At 39.7% G+C, this 15,376-nt stretch overlaps 1 protein-coding gene across 2 annotated transcripts in view; it reads right to left on the bottom strand.

The window, feature by feature from the left end:
- DNM3 (dynamin 3) overlaps nucleotides 1-15,376 on the bottom strand; it is a 440,346-nt gene that overhangs the window by 314,013 nt on the left and 110,957 nt on the right. The window contains exons 11-12 of one of the 2 annotated variants that reach the window (XM_021718845.1): nucleotides 8,824-8,875; nucleotides 7,984-8,013 (exon numbers count right to left, since the gene is read on the bottom strand). In XM_021718845.1, the coding sequence (XP_021574520.1) occupies nucleotides 7,984-8,013; nucleotides 8,824-8,875 (82 nt within the window). The remainder of the gene's footprint in view (nucleotides 1-7,983; nucleotides 8,014-8,823; nucleotides 8,876-15,376) is intronic. The other variant, XM_008070637.1, reaches the window with a different exon arrangement.

Raw genomic sequence — 15,376 nt, 5'->3', positions numbered from 1 at the left:
AACATAGAACCAACTGTGCTACCCATCAAAAGAGGACTGGATAAAAAAAAATATGGTACATATACATGATGGAATATTACACAGCCATAAAGGACAAAATTATGAACTTCGCAGCAATTTGGAAGGGCTTAGAGTCTATAGATACTAAGAGATCTATCACAGGAACAAACAACTGAGCACCACATGTTCTCACTTATAAGCAGACCTTGACCAATTATCATAATTGATAAGAAAGGAATTGGCAGTAGTGGGAAACTGCCAGAGGAGCAGGGGGCACACCTCATTAACAAGGGTACCTGCATAATGGCCATTTGTATACTTGACCCTGAATTGTACCCCACATTTTTACTATTAATAAATACATAATCAGAAGGAAGAAAAGAGGCAAGCAGGGAGAAAGAGTGGGAGGTAGTACGGAGGCCACAGGATCAAGGCAGGAGGAGAGATGCCTTTATTTCACCAGCTACTCTTTCCTTGTTGAAACCAGGCCAGGCCTCTGCTGCCCACGGAGAGGCCACAGCACAGTTATGGGGCTAAATACTGCCTATTGAAGGAGTTTTTCAAAGCAATTTTGAGTAGATAGGCTTTTCTCCTTACTGATTTTTAAGTTCTAAACCCTTGATTAAGACACAACATAGCTGTAAAAATACAGTAAGAACATCTGTGTATTTTCTGGAAACAACAAAAACATAAGTAACATATACTAAGTGATATTTCGAGTAAGAGATGTAGAACAAATTAACAGGCTACATATGTAACTAAGTGTAGTATTCATGAACTCCAGTATCTATTTCATTAAAATAATGATTGTTGTGCTTTATAAGCTATTGACTGACCACTTTGGAGATATTTTTATAGAATTAAGGGATTAAAAATGGAGACAAATTCAAATCACCATTATTAACTTTTTGCTGTTAAACAGATTAATTTATATAAACCCAGGCTCATTTTTCTCAGATCTAATGACTTTAGTATAAGAAAAATTTTAAGTAATAAATACTAATAACAGCAAATGAATTTAAATGATGTGACTTGCCATAATTGAGACTATGAAATGAAATTCTTGATGCAATTTACAAACTATTAGAAATAGTGGTTAAACACTGATTAAGATTTGAATCTTGCTGCTATCATTCTTAATCTGTATGACAGGACACATGGTCTCTCCATGCCTCAGTTTCCCTATCTGTAAAACTGAGATAGTAAAGGTACCTATCTCATAGATCTGTTGGGGGGAGGGGTTAATGAGTTAATGGGTAAAAACAGCTAAAACTATACCTTGGTACTTAACTAGCATGATCTCATCTGATCCTTACAAAAACTATATGAAGCAGTTACTATTATTATCATCCCATTACAGATTAGAATCCTGAAGAACAGTAAGGTTTCTCATGGTCACACAGTGACTTCACTGGCCTAGCTCTGAAGAACCATTACACTATGGTATATTGCTTCTCAATCTTGTGCAGCTACTAGAATTATTTTTAATAGGAAAGGGGGATTTGGGGAAAATTCAGAAGATGAATAGGAAAAATCATTCAATTTAATCTACCAATGTACCATAGGGCTTTTTTTTTTAAGTTGGGGTCTCACTCTGTCACCCAGGCTGAACCTCCTGGGCTCAGGTGATCTTCTGCCTCAGCCTCCCAAGCAGATGGGACTACGGGTGCTGCCACAACTCCTGGAGAATTTTTATTTTATTTTATTTTTATTGTTTTGTTGTAGAGATGAGGTTTCACTATATTGCCCATGCTGGTCACAAACTCCTGGGCTCAAGCAATACATTCATCTCGACCTCCCATAGTGCTGGGATTACAGGTGTGAGCCACCGTGCCTGGCCACCATAAGGTTTCAATTATGAGGTATTAACCATCTTTTGGTTCTTTTAAGAAGACAGCATACACAAGAACCATATCCTCCAAATTAGATTATTCTAAAGACAGCTCAGCAAGTACCTGCCTTTTGTGATGGCCTCCTCCAGGATCTGTCTCCTCTTTTTTCAACAGCTTTGACTTCCAGGTCTAGAGGCAGCCCACCCCCACTTCCAGGCATATGGTCTGGTGAGGAGCCATCCCATCCCATGTGATGTGGCCTGAGTCAATCAGTGTGTCTTATTTTCTGGTCACGTGATTGATTCGGAAGTGAGCGCATGATCTAAGCCCATTCAATCAGACTGAACCTCAGAAGGTTTTCCTAAAATCCTAGGAGGAAGACTTATTTCTGTTGGATTCAGACTAGAAAAGGAATTCACTGGAGGCTGATGGCAGTAATCTTGCAACACTCTGAGGCCCATGGATGGAGCCACAGTAAAGAAGCAGAACCAAAAATATGGAAAGGAACTAGTTCATTATGACAGTGTTTCAGCCATGGATCGAACAGTGCTTAACTCTATCCCTGAAGTATTCAATTATGTAAAATAAATTCCTCTTTCCAGAGTCATTTAAGTGAGTTTTCTGAAATTTACATGGAAAGTATCCTAACTGATATAGATATAGGTGCCAGGAAGTCAGGTGAGGGTAGGGGTTAAAAGGGATTGAACTTAGAGGTTGAATTAGCTGAGTGGAGAAAGGAGGAGGGAGGGCTAGGAGGAGCCCTCTCTCTTAGACTAGGAAGTGGCGAACCCTGTTACACAGTTGGTAAATAAGTGATTGAACTCTCACCTTTTTAACACTGGACTCAAACTATAACCTTACAGAGGCTGAAGAACAAGGGGATTTGTTAGAAAATTTCAGAATGGTGGGGTGCCTTGACTATTTTTTGAGTCCTGCAGGATATCCTAGGAAAAATAGACTAATGACTAAAGACTACTGAAACTAGCTTTCAGAAAGTAGGGAGGGAAGAAACCCTGTTTGGACAGAAAAGGTCTTTGCTATTTGCAACCAACAATATAAAAGGCTGAATTCCAGTGACCTGGAGATACACAGGCTTAGGAAAGCCACAGTCCACATGCCACTCAAGTTAGAAACAACAGACAGAACAAACCAGAAGCTTGGGACCAGGAGGCGCCTGAGACCCAGACTCGCGCAAGCACCTTCTCTACTCCCTGCCTCAGGAAAAAGTCTTCCAAGTCACACAACTGCAGTGAGATACAGTCTGGGGCCGAGGCGCCTGTCAGCAGTGCCTTTCCGTCTTCGACTCCTGACAGTAAAGGAATGAATCGCTGGTCATGTAAATGCCACATCAGTCCTCCTGGTCCCTAAGACATTCACACCCAAGAAATGTCATTCTTGTTTCTATTCAGCTACCCACATGAAGTCAAGATGTCACAAACATCTGTAGCATCACTTGTGCCCCTCCTCCACTGTCTGTTCTTATTTCAGTAACACCTCCGACATCCAGGTGACATTCTTTAGACTCTTAAACCTTAAAATCCAGCATTCCACTCACTGCCCTCAACTCCCACATCATCACTACTTTCCTTTAAGACTAGCACACATTTTCTCTGATTTCAGTAAAATCTCCAGTGCCTTGGCTTGTTCCTTTCCTTTCCATTTTCAGTTGACATCTTTTGTTTTTCATTTTTCCTGGTCACAGGCTCAGATTTTATTTTCCTATTTCCCTTGCAGTTAGGTGAGGTCAAATGAATGAGCTCTGTTCAGTGAAGTGAAAATGGAAGTGATGTATGCCACTCCTAGGCTGGTCCTTAAAACCTCCCTTGCTCAGGCTTCTGTCTCTTTCCCGTCTGCTAGAAGAATGAAGAAGATTCCAAAGCCCAGTTCATTACTGACCATGTGAGGCAAGATGTGTCCCCCTCCCCATCTTGATGACTTTCATTGAACTGTTTCAGCAGGGTGAATTAAACTTTTATTATGCTAAGCTGAAATTCTGGGGTTGTTACTTACTCAGTTTGTTATCTATTCTAATGAATACATCCATCAAAACCATTCATTTGAGATTACACAATCCTTTACCTCAACCTGTTTCTCTTCAAAATTCTAATTCATCTTCTCTTATAACCTTACATGCCACCACCCTAAAAAAATCCGGCTCAGGATATCAATCCGAGTGTCTGCACTCAGCTTTAAGCAACCTTCCAACTGCAGAGCAGAAAGCAATTCACAAGGCCAGGAGAACAGGTCCCATCACAGGACCCTCACATGCTGCTCAGCACTGCACAGGACCTCCCGTCACCCAACCCTCTCTCAGAAACACCTGCTACTACTGACCATTCCCTCCTTGAAACAGGCCCTCCCCTGAGTTTTCATTCCCCTACTCTCCAAGTTTTCCTACATCTCTCATCACCTCTTAGACTCCTTCTGTTCCAGTGCTTCTTTCTCTGTAATCCCTCAAGTCTTACCTCTCTTTCTATGCTCTCATTCTTTAGAGGCGGTCTCATCTTCTCTTGTGGCGGTCTCATCTTCTCTCTTCTGCTACCATGTGCATAGTGACAACTGGGAAACATACCTCCAGTCCATATGAGTCCTCGACCTGAAACCAGTGATGTCTCCAGTAGGCCAAAACATGGGGCCAAAACTGACATCAGTGCCTTCTTCTCCCATCTCCCCTGACACCTGCTCCCCCTTCTCCTGCATTCCCTTTCTCAGTGGTTTCCCTTAGCAATGAGCCTGGGAGGATGATTTAACTCCCAACAACCACTTATAATTCTTCCAGTTTTCCCCTCTGATTATGTTTTCAATCTCTCCCTTCTCCTACATATCTCCCACTACCAACATTTTCCTCACCTGAATTACTTCAAAGGTATCCTCATCAATTTCCATATGTAGTCTTACTCCTCCAAACCAATAGACACAGGCCTTTCTAGCATAAAAATCAGTTGATAACCCTTCCCTATCAGAATACCTCTCCATTCCCTTTGGAAGAAATAGTTCTCTATTTCTTCTGAACGCTAGACATTTTTACTTCAAACGCCCATAGTCGCTCAAAAAGCTACCCTTCTTGCCTCTGACTTTCTCTCTGTGCTCCTTTTTCCATGAAGAGCACCTCTTCTTACCTGTGCCTAGATCAGAAATCTGGATGGCACTGCTGTCAGTCTTCAGCCCTCCCCTCAACACCCAGTTCATCACAGATTTTTTTGAGTTCATCCTACTTAACATTTCTTGAATTCATAAGTTTTTCCTCAAACCCAATCCGAATACCCAAGTCCACATTACCATTTTCTTTTTGTCCACGACAGCCTCCTAACTTGTCTCCTTTTCCATCTGGTCTGTCTTTCAAAGCTTTTCTCCACTCTATAGGTAGAATAATCTTTCTAAAATGTTAATATGATTGTGCTTAAAACCTTACAGTCATACTCCGCTGCTTTTAGCAACACCAAAAATAGCTTTAATGGAGCTTAGTCCTAGTGAAGAAAGACAAAAAATAATAAACAAGATTAGTTCAAATAATAAATATAATGGGTAGTGCAAGACACCAGGGAGGTAGAATGGCTCCAGATCTGAAAGTCAGGGCGGGCCTCTTGAAAAAGTGATGTTTCCGTGGGATGCAAACTATCAGAAGGAGCTGGCTTGGAGAAGAAGGCCAACTTCAGTTTGCTTACTCACCATCATCCCCACTGGACTATGGCTCCCTGGGGATGAGGCCCAGGCTGACTAATTACACTGCTCTAAACACCACTACAGATTTTGCCACATGTAGGTCTCAAATACATGTTTGATGAGTGGAGAGACGAAGGATGCTTGCATTCAAATTTTTCACCAGTCCAACTGTAGGTGAATTGTGTGCTTCATTTTTTTGTATATTTGTTGACATCAATTTGTAGAACAATTAAAATTTCTAGAAATACATAAACAAATAGGATTTAGACTTTACAGAGAAGTTTTACTTTCCTTAAATCCTTCTAAAATATTTCATAACTGATGTTGTACCGTAATCTCTTATAAGCAGAAGTCGTAGAATAGCAGAATGGATGGACCCCTTGCTAGGATACTGCAGGTGTCTCAGCCCCACTAACCATAAAAGTCAGGGTCAGTCAGCAAGGGGGCTCTGAGGCTCCCTGGCTTTGAGTCTCTTAATAGGCAAAACTATTTTTATATAAGCCCAAATCGACATCAGACACTCAGATTCATAAAGAAAAAAGTTTCATGTATTATGGTTCATTTCTGCTAAGAGGAAAAACTACAAAGGATCCTTTAAAATATATTGTGTCAAGCGTAGATTCTGGAAAATAATATATTTCAGTTCATAATTCCTTACTTGCAAATTGAAAGTTAAAAAAAAAAAATTTGGCAGCAAAACCTGATCTGATGTGAGAGGATTTATACATTTCCTTTACTCTGCTTACTGTGACTATTCCCTTGTTTCACTGCAAAAACAGAATATGTCTGATTGTAGCTGCTGCCTCTCACCTCACAGAAATATTGGGTAATATAAGATATAGTCAATGTATTGTTTTTCTAAAATTCAAAAAAATTCTGACCTGGGTTTCAGATAAGGGATCTATATTCTATTGTAACGCTCAACCAATTCTATCATCTTGAGTTGTAATACTTGTGTAATGTATAGGCTTTGAAGTGCCCAGCAAAAGTAACATCACAGAAATATCATCAGCATGATTTTAGCATTTACAAGTAATATCATTGAAAATTGATCTGAGTTTCCTCTGATTTGAAGTATGCACTTAAACTAGTATACTACTGCTTATATGTATTTGTATATACTTCTATGGCCTAGAGAAGCTTCTGAACATAAGGAAACCTTTGCAGGTAAATCCTTTACACCACATCTGGACATAACCTAGGCATTGCAAGCAGAAGAATAATTTGCCATAGCTTCTCATTTTTTTCAAGTGTTTCATTGTTCTCATTTTATAACTTGTATAATTTTCTTATACTTAATATTTTTCCTCCTAAAAGTTTCAAGAAGCAGCACCTACCTTCTGGGAGCAAGGTTTCTCCCCTTCACAGGACACATATCTGGTATTCAGCTGCAAGGCTCATTATGTAAATTAGTTCTGATTTCCACAGTCACCCTGCAGATATTTTCTATTCTTCTCATTACCCAGTTGAACAAACTCAGGCTCAATTTGTCCAAGGCCACATGGCTCCCAAGTGGCAGAACAGAATTTGAACCCAGGAATGTCTAGGTCCAAAACCTGTGTCTTCCAAAAAATCAAAGGGCAAATAATTGATCCATGCTCCAATCTCATTCTCAGTGTGTGCATAGTTAGAAGGATAATCCTGCTTCAACCATGGTAGAAGTGAGAGTATAATTTTTTTCTAAATGGCTATGCTAGTTATTTGACAGTGTCTTTATACTTCCATAAGATGAAGATACAATACCTGGTTTTTAAAGATTCAACTCTATAGTCATATAAAAATCAACTGATAAAATTTTGCTTTTTGTTTTATTATATTTTCTTTCTTTTTCTTTTTACTTTTTTTTTGAGTTGGAGTCTCACTCCGTTGCCCAGGCTGAAGTGCTGTGGCACCCTCACAGCCACCCCAGCATCGACCTGCTGGGCTCTGGCGATCTTTCTGCCTCAGACTTCCAAGTAGCCAGAACCACAGGTACATGCTACTGTTATATTTTCAATAAATACAACTAGAATTGGATAGGGTTGTCAACAAACACAGCAAAATCAGACGTTCAATATTCACCCACCTTTTGGAAGCATCATCTATCTACATTTATCAGAAATATTATCAGACAAGGGGAGGAGAAAGGCTTACCCCTCATAACAACATAGCATAAAAGGACAGAGATGAAGGTCATTAATGATTTTAATTATTTTAAGGCCCATTAAAATTAGAGAAATATCAAAGCACCCACAGTGTTAAAGGGTTTATTACAGCATTTTAGAGTTCCTAGTTCATACCTTTCAATCACAGCAAGTTATTAGCAGTGAAGGGATGAACCCTCTTCAGAGAATTTTTATTTCAATGATAGGGTGTTATGAACCAGACAACCTAGGTTTTAAAAAAATTAGTAGCAAGCGCTAGTTGAGTTAATCAGTTAAAGACAAACTGTGCTCTTGGGAAGCTAAATGAAAAAGCAACAGTAAAGCTTACAGAACTTAGCTCGTACAATTTGCCTTGAAGGCGGAAGATTGGTTCCCTGAAATAGCAAAGAATTATATGCTTTAGTTCAGAAAAAAAGTTTTTTAAAATAAAGTCTGTTATTACCTCTTCTCTTTTCAAAACAATGGAAACAAAATCTAGAGCAGAGGTTTCAATTTGCTCAATAATTGTACCTCTGAATTTTTTAAAAACTATAAAACCATCATTGTTTTGACTTGAAAAGAAATAACAATGCAAATATTCATTATCACATAAAACATAAAAGAAACAGCAAACTGTGAGTTAATACAATCTTTGCAGAGCGCTATTAGTCAAAGACAGCTGGTCAGTCCAAAAAACCCAAAAACCCAAAGGATCAGGTCTCCTTAGGAATTAAAGTCTTCATTAACCAACAGGAACTTAGTGTGGCAGAGACTAAATCCAACAACTGCCTTCTTAGGGGCTGTCCCTTCACTGATACCAAGCTGTGCAAACGTGTGAACTAGTAAGCAGCTCAGAAAGCTCATGCAACTAATCACCAAAGTTCAACCTTGAACTGACTTATAGAGTCGGTGTTAAATTAAATTAGGGGTAAAGTAAGCAAGCAAAACAGAACACAGGAGTCAAGTTGTAAATGCAGAGCAAGTAGCCGAAAAGTTATTTAAAATAAATGAATATGGTTAACAAAATAAAACAGCCAAAAATAAATGCAATTCACTCCAAAAACTTTAAAAGCGAAACAAAAAAATGAAAAGCTGCATTTCAAGCAAAAATTGCATGTGATTAATTTGCATTAAAAAAATAGTCAAGCGATGTAGTTCCAGTTCTTTGGGTCATGCATGCGCCGAATCTCTTATGCAATTCCTACCTGGTTTCCAATCGTGGTCTTCTTGTGAACCTGACTGCTCCTCTGCTGAGCACTGGAAAAAGCAAAGGAAAGCAGCACTGAGGAAACGTGATTTTTTTTCTAAACACATAACAAACACTAAAGTATATAAAAACTTTTTTAAATAACCAACAATTGAGGCAGAGTTAATATCAAAATTTCAGGTCACTTTAATTCTGGAAGCAAAACCAACTCAGTGGGTTCCTAGTAGCAAATAACAATCACAAACCAAAAATACAACACCATCACTGGAAGAAAAGCTGCACTGCCATATTAGTAACAGTGTGGTTTGATGGACTTGTGACTCCCCTCAGGCACAGAGCACAGTTGTCATGAAAATTAAGTATATACCATGTTCTAAGTGCTTCACAGATGTTAGTCATTTTAAGTCTCACAACAACCCTGTGAGGTAGTTACTATTATTATTCTTGTTTTATAAATGGGGAGACTGAGTCACAGAGAAGTTAAGTGACTTTCTCAAAGTCACTCAGCTAAAAAGGGTGGTACCAAATAGTGTGACTCCATATTCCAAACTCTTTGTGATAACGTCTAATCTCATTGCTTTGAATTCCACTACATTCTGACAATTCCCTTCGTGCTTCATCAGCCTGGACCCATCTTCCCAAATCAGAACTCATACATGTTTTTGACAACCCAACATCTTCAGCTGGGGGTCTAATGGGCATCTCACACTAACATGTTACAACTAAACTCTTGAAGTCCTCCCTAAGACTCTGCTCCACCCGCAGTCTCCCCCTTCCTACTCAGAGGCAATTCCCTATCATATTTCCAAGTGCTTGGACCAAAATCCTCAGCTCCTGTTTCTCTCACATCCCATATCCAATCACCAGCAAATGCTGCTGACTCTCTTATTCAGAGATTTAGAATTCAACCAATTTTTACCACTCCCGTTGATCCCACCTGGGTACAAGTCACTACCATCTCTCTCACCTGGATTACTGCAGTCTTCACTCACTGTCCCCCTAAAGTCTTTTCTTAACACAGAGGCCAGAGTGATCCTTTTAAAATAATCGTATCGCTCTTCTGCTCAAAACCCTCTACTGCCATTAACACCAATCCACTCAGTAAAAGCCACAGTCCTTCCGGTGGTCCACAAGCCCCTACTCAACCAAGCCCCATGCTCCGCCTCTCTGACTCCTCTCCTTCCCTCTACCTCATTCACTGGAGAGTTCCAGCCACCCTGGCATCTGCTCTTTTTTGAATCCTCCCAGCACACTCCCACCTCAGAGCCTTTGCACTAGCTAGCTTCCTAGAATGCACTTCCCCTGTATGTCTGAACGGCTCCCAACAGCTCCTTCAGGTCTCCACTCAAATGTGTCTTTTCAATGAGGCCTGCCCTGACCACCTTGTTCAAAAGTGTTTCCTCCCTTCCTCCAGGACTCTCCTCCCCTTTACTCTGCTTTGTGTTTCTCTCTTCCAATACTGCATAGAGTATTTGTTCGCCTCTCTGCATTAGAATATAAGCTCCTTGCCAACAGAGCTTTGCATCTGTCCTGTTCTGTACTACAGGGCCTACAAAGGAGCTGGCACATAGTTGGTTTCAACAAATATCTGTTGAATGACAAGTCGGGTGAGGTTGATGCCATTATGACCCCATTTTATATATGAGTACAGAGGGTGAGAACCAGACAAGATTCCAGCAAGCTAGCCCCAGGGCCCACACATTTAAGCTCTATGTTCCTCTACCCCTCAAAAGGGTGAAGGCTTTCTTTCAGCGGACCCACGAGAAAACATCTATCAATATAGAAAACACAATGCATTTTGGTTATTCTGAGACCAGCAATACTCAACTCTCTTACAGGCTGTTAAATAATGTACAGATGCTGTTTTGGAGATCTACGAAGTAGTCTAAAATATAGAAAAGGTAGACTAAAGCCATCAGTCAGCCGGGCTCGGTGGCTCAGCCTGTAATCCCAGCGCTTTGGGAGGCTTAGGTGAGTGGATTGCCTGAGCCCGCGGGTTTGAGACCCACCTGGGCAACTTGGCGAGACCTCATCTCTACAATAAATCAAAAATTAGCCCAGTGTGGTAGCGCGCGCCTGTAGTTCCAGATACTTGGAAGGCTGAGGCGGAAGGATCGCCGGAGCCCAGCAGGTCGAGGCTGCAGTGGCCACAAGAGGCCACTGCACTCCAGTCTGGGTGACAGAGTAAGACTCCAGCTCAAAAAAAAAAAAAAAAAAAGCCATCAGTCAGCTGTTGAAAGTGATGGTGGGATATCATTGTTCGAAAGCAAATTAGAAATGAACACACTTAGAACACATGTTCAAGATAGATTATTCTGCCCTCCTCTGCTAAGGGCTAAGCTGATTCCCTTCATTCAAATTCGTGAAAAAATACACTATGTTCAGCTGAGGTTGGGCAGAGGGCAAGGAGAAAAGGCCACACTGTATTTGGTTGCTAAAGATATTTTATTTTTCAATTTTTGATTTACTGATTTCAGCTTCCTTCTTTCTTCCTTGTGTTTTGTTACTTTTCTAGCCTTTGGTTAATTGGTTAATTCTCTTAATCACTTTAAAATTCATCTCTCTTCTTTCATTTCTCTTAATAATCTAAATCTGCATGATTCAGGTTCTGTAAGTGACATTGTGAAAAGAGGTGAATTCTCTATTTATGACCAGGAACCAGTGTGCCCACACCGCCCTCTGGCTGCCCTGGAAAACAATTTCTTATAATGTGATTATTTTTTTTATGGGTGATGGCTGTCTCTTCCAAGCACCATAATTGTGTTTTAGGGCTTTCTTTAAGGTGAAGTATTTTCAATAAAGCATTCACTAGTGATAATAACTTCAAAACTATGATAGGCCCACAGTGTTTACTTCAAACAAATTATTGAGGACCCTAAAATTATATGTAGGTACCCTTAAAATCCCACAAGAGAAAAGAAGCCGAATATAAAGCAAAGGGCACAGAGATTGTTGATGACTCCTTTGCTATCAAAGAGTTTGATCTAAGTGGGCATCAGTTTCTCAGCTGTAAAATGTGTATGAATGTGTTGTGAGGGACAGGCAGACAGAAACAGTCAGAGAGAAGAGGTAGGAAACCAACAAGCTGTTTCTTGGGTTCCTTTTAGGTCCGAGACCTCCTGAGATGCAAACTTACTCTCAGAAGCTTATTACCTACCCTAGATAAAAAGAATGTCCACTGTAGAGTTTCTGTCTACAAAATAATACATATTTAGGATCAACTACTTGTTATAATATCCAGAAGGAAAAATAGACTTATTTTATATGCCAATCTCAAATATGAGAGTTAGAAAAAATAGTAAGTTTCCTTTACTTTCTACCTAATCCTTTTGCAACAACTGGCCTCATAAATTCAAACACATTGTTGTTAATGATGTAATTGAAACCACAATAAAAAATAAGCTGCCTACTTAGAAAACATCCTCTATCATAATTCTTTTGTATGCTATAATAATTGAACTAAAAATATTTCAAAGTACTTATTTAGGAATGTGTTCATGACAAAACATGTAAAGACTTGCAAGTTACTTTGAATTCTTGGACATGTTCTGGGATACAGTTACTTAACTAGTTATTCCTGTAACGTTATAAAACTTACCTATGTATAATATTATAATTTGACATAAGTTAAAAATTGTAGAGTGGAATTCCACTCTGTGGAAGATATAAACATGAATAAGTTATGGTTCTTGAAATCCGAAGCCTACATTTTATCTATCACAGGTGAGGAGATACATAAAACACAAAACAGAAATAACAAGTAAGGAATAACATCTTTAAAAATAAATATGTGAGCATATAATAGCAAAAAAAGGTGCTTCTGTTTCAAATGTGAGATACAATTAAACTACATCTTCTTATATTTGTGTGTGTGTGTGTGTGTGTATGTGTGTGTGTGTGAGTGTGTGTGTGTGTGTACATTTGTTGTTAATCACATAAGTTCCTACTACACATAAGTCATTCTGGAAGGCTTTGCCAGAACACTAAAAACATAAAACCAAATTAGGTTTATGCTCTGAGACACAATGATTCTAAAAGTGTATAACAAGAAGTTTCAAATTTTATAAATAAAAAAACTAAGAGTACATTAAAAGACATTCAAAGATAAAGAATTTGCAATGTTATCTCTTAGCTCAAAAAATATTTTTGCATATTACCTTCTATCCCTGTCTATGTGCACATACAACGAAAGATTCACACAACTAAGGAATGTGCCAAGTGCATGTGTGACCATTTATCAAATAAATCCTATACAAAGTAATTGCTTTGAATGTTCAGAGACAAGAAATATTAATCCAATCTGATACGATCTGAGATTTTGACAGAAAACTTGAAAGAAAGGTAAGTTTTAATAAAGAAAGACAACCAATTGCATTCCAAGAAAATAGACTGGTGTTAGCAAGACCAGGAGGTAGAAAGGTGAGGCATGTAGGCAAGTTGTGGAGAGTAAAGTTAAGATGGCAGAATTACATAGTCACAGACTCGAGTTTGTAAATGACCTTAAAAGCAATCTAGTACAATAACCATATGCTGAAGCTATTTGTGGAGAATTTGGCTGTTACACTGGAGGCAGCAGAAAATTGCATGATCAAAGCAATGTTTTAGTAAATATTACCTCCCTGAAATGGGCAGTATGGACTCTGAAGCAGGGAAGACAGGAAGTAGCCAATCCAGACTCCTCTCTCTGACTCCTGGAGTCCTGCCCAGATTTCAAAGTCCAATCAAGTACCATTTCTGGGTTATGCCTTCTCTGAAAGCTCCAGTTATCTCTCCTTCCCACGCGTTCCCAACCCTTTGGTCTGTGCCTGTATTACATAAACAGGATTGTGTTATAGTCAGGTCTCTAGCTCCTCTGCAAAAATGCCTGCTCCTTGATGGCCAACTGTGTAGAGTGTTATTCTTGGTTTTTCTGCCTCTCTCACCACTGACTTTCCCTAGCCCAGGGTTTATGGTGGTGTTTTAAAAAATACTGATGGAATTCTATTTTGATACCGGGGTTATTCACAACCAGACATCAATGTTCATCTGCAATAGGAAATTTAAATAATTTGAAGAAGCACATCATAGGCATGTGTTAAGGCAAAAGTATGGCACATTTAGGGATCCAAAGGTGGCCATGCTGGGTGGCGCACAGTTAAGGAGTTAGGAAGAGGCAGGTAGTGACAATACAATAGGCTAAAGAGGTAAAGAGGAGACATTTTACAGGGCCTTGGAAATCATATTAATGAGTTTAAATTTTACTCTGAAAGTAACGGGGAATCCTAAAAGAAATTAGAAAGAATATGACAGGAGGTAGGGAGACCATTGTAGTAACCCAAGAAAAACAGAACTAACTTTAGTAGTGGTCATGATGACTGAAAGAAATAGACAAATTCAAAAGATATTATGGATATAGAATCAAATGACCTTGGTGAAGACAGAGGGAGGTGAAGATGAGGGAAATAAGGAGTAAAGAACGACAGTCAGGTTTCTGGAGTGAGCGCCTGAGAAGGCCATCCACGGAGAGTGGGATTGATGGAGGAGATGTACATCATGTGAGTCGACGGTGAGTTTAATTTGGGCCTACTGGGTTGAAACTTCTCTGGGATAGATAGGTAGAGACATCCAGTAGGCAGTCGAATATGATGCACAGTCCAGTAGAAAGTTCTAAAATGGAGATCTAGATTTAGAGTCATCAGATAATGTTGGTAACTGACCCAGCTTTATCTGAGTAAGACCAGTGAGGGATAATTCAGTAAGTGATAAAAAGAAGGTGGTCTAGGGAGGAATGCTGACAGAAAGCAGTTCTTAGGCCATGGTCAGAGGAAGAGGAATTCCTCCAGAAGATGAAGGAGTGGCTAGAACAGAGAGTGGAAGGCCAGGAGAGAGTGGGAGGTCCCTAAGGCAACAGAACAGGTCTCTACAAGGAGTGGTTAGTGGTGCCACATGAAGGACTCAGGTCTGTCCACTGGGTTCACTGGTGCCCTGGATGAACACAGACTCCACTGAGGGTGGTGGCCGAAACTAGACTGCAGGGGCTAAAAAGTGAAAGAGAGAAAGAAAGAAGAAAGAAGGAGCACAGACTCTGAGTCAACTCAAAGAGGCTCAGACGCATCAAGGATCCCTTGGAGACAGATTCCATAGTAATGTCAGCATGTGCCTCGACCTCTACAACTGCTTCTTTTGTATAGGAGACTTGGAATTTGAAGAAATTTAAAGACTTGCAAAATGGCAACATACTAAGAAGTGGGGCAGTGGGAGGAGGAGGCCCATTTTTATATTTCCCTGGTGGGGCATTTAAAGACTAGACTGTATATAACTGAGCCCTTGGGTTTGTCCATGCTGCAGTCCCTGGTGGCCAGATGTAGTGATTAACTTAAAACATTAATTGATTTAAGATAAAATAAATTAAAAACTCATTTACTGGTGCTGGGAAATTGGCTGACCACATGCAGAAGATTGAAACAGGACCCCTATCTATCCCCATGCACAAAGGTTAACTCCAAATGGATCAGAGACCTAAATGTAAAACCTCAAACCATAAGAACCTTAGAAAAGGAAGGAAATACCCT

The sequence above is a fragment of the Carlito syrichta genome, unplaced genomic scaffold, assembly GCF_000164805.1.
Source record: "Carlito syrichta isolate Samal-C Ts95f unplaced genomic scaffold, Tarsius_syrichta-2.0.1 Scaffold313876, whole genome shotgun sequence".
Lineage (NCBI taxonomy): Eukaryota > Metazoa > Chordata > Mammalia > Primates > Tarsiidae > Carlito > Carlito syrichta.
The sequence above is the reverse complement of the archived record's forward strand: the minus strand, read 5'-3'. Positions and strand labels throughout refer to the sequence as shown.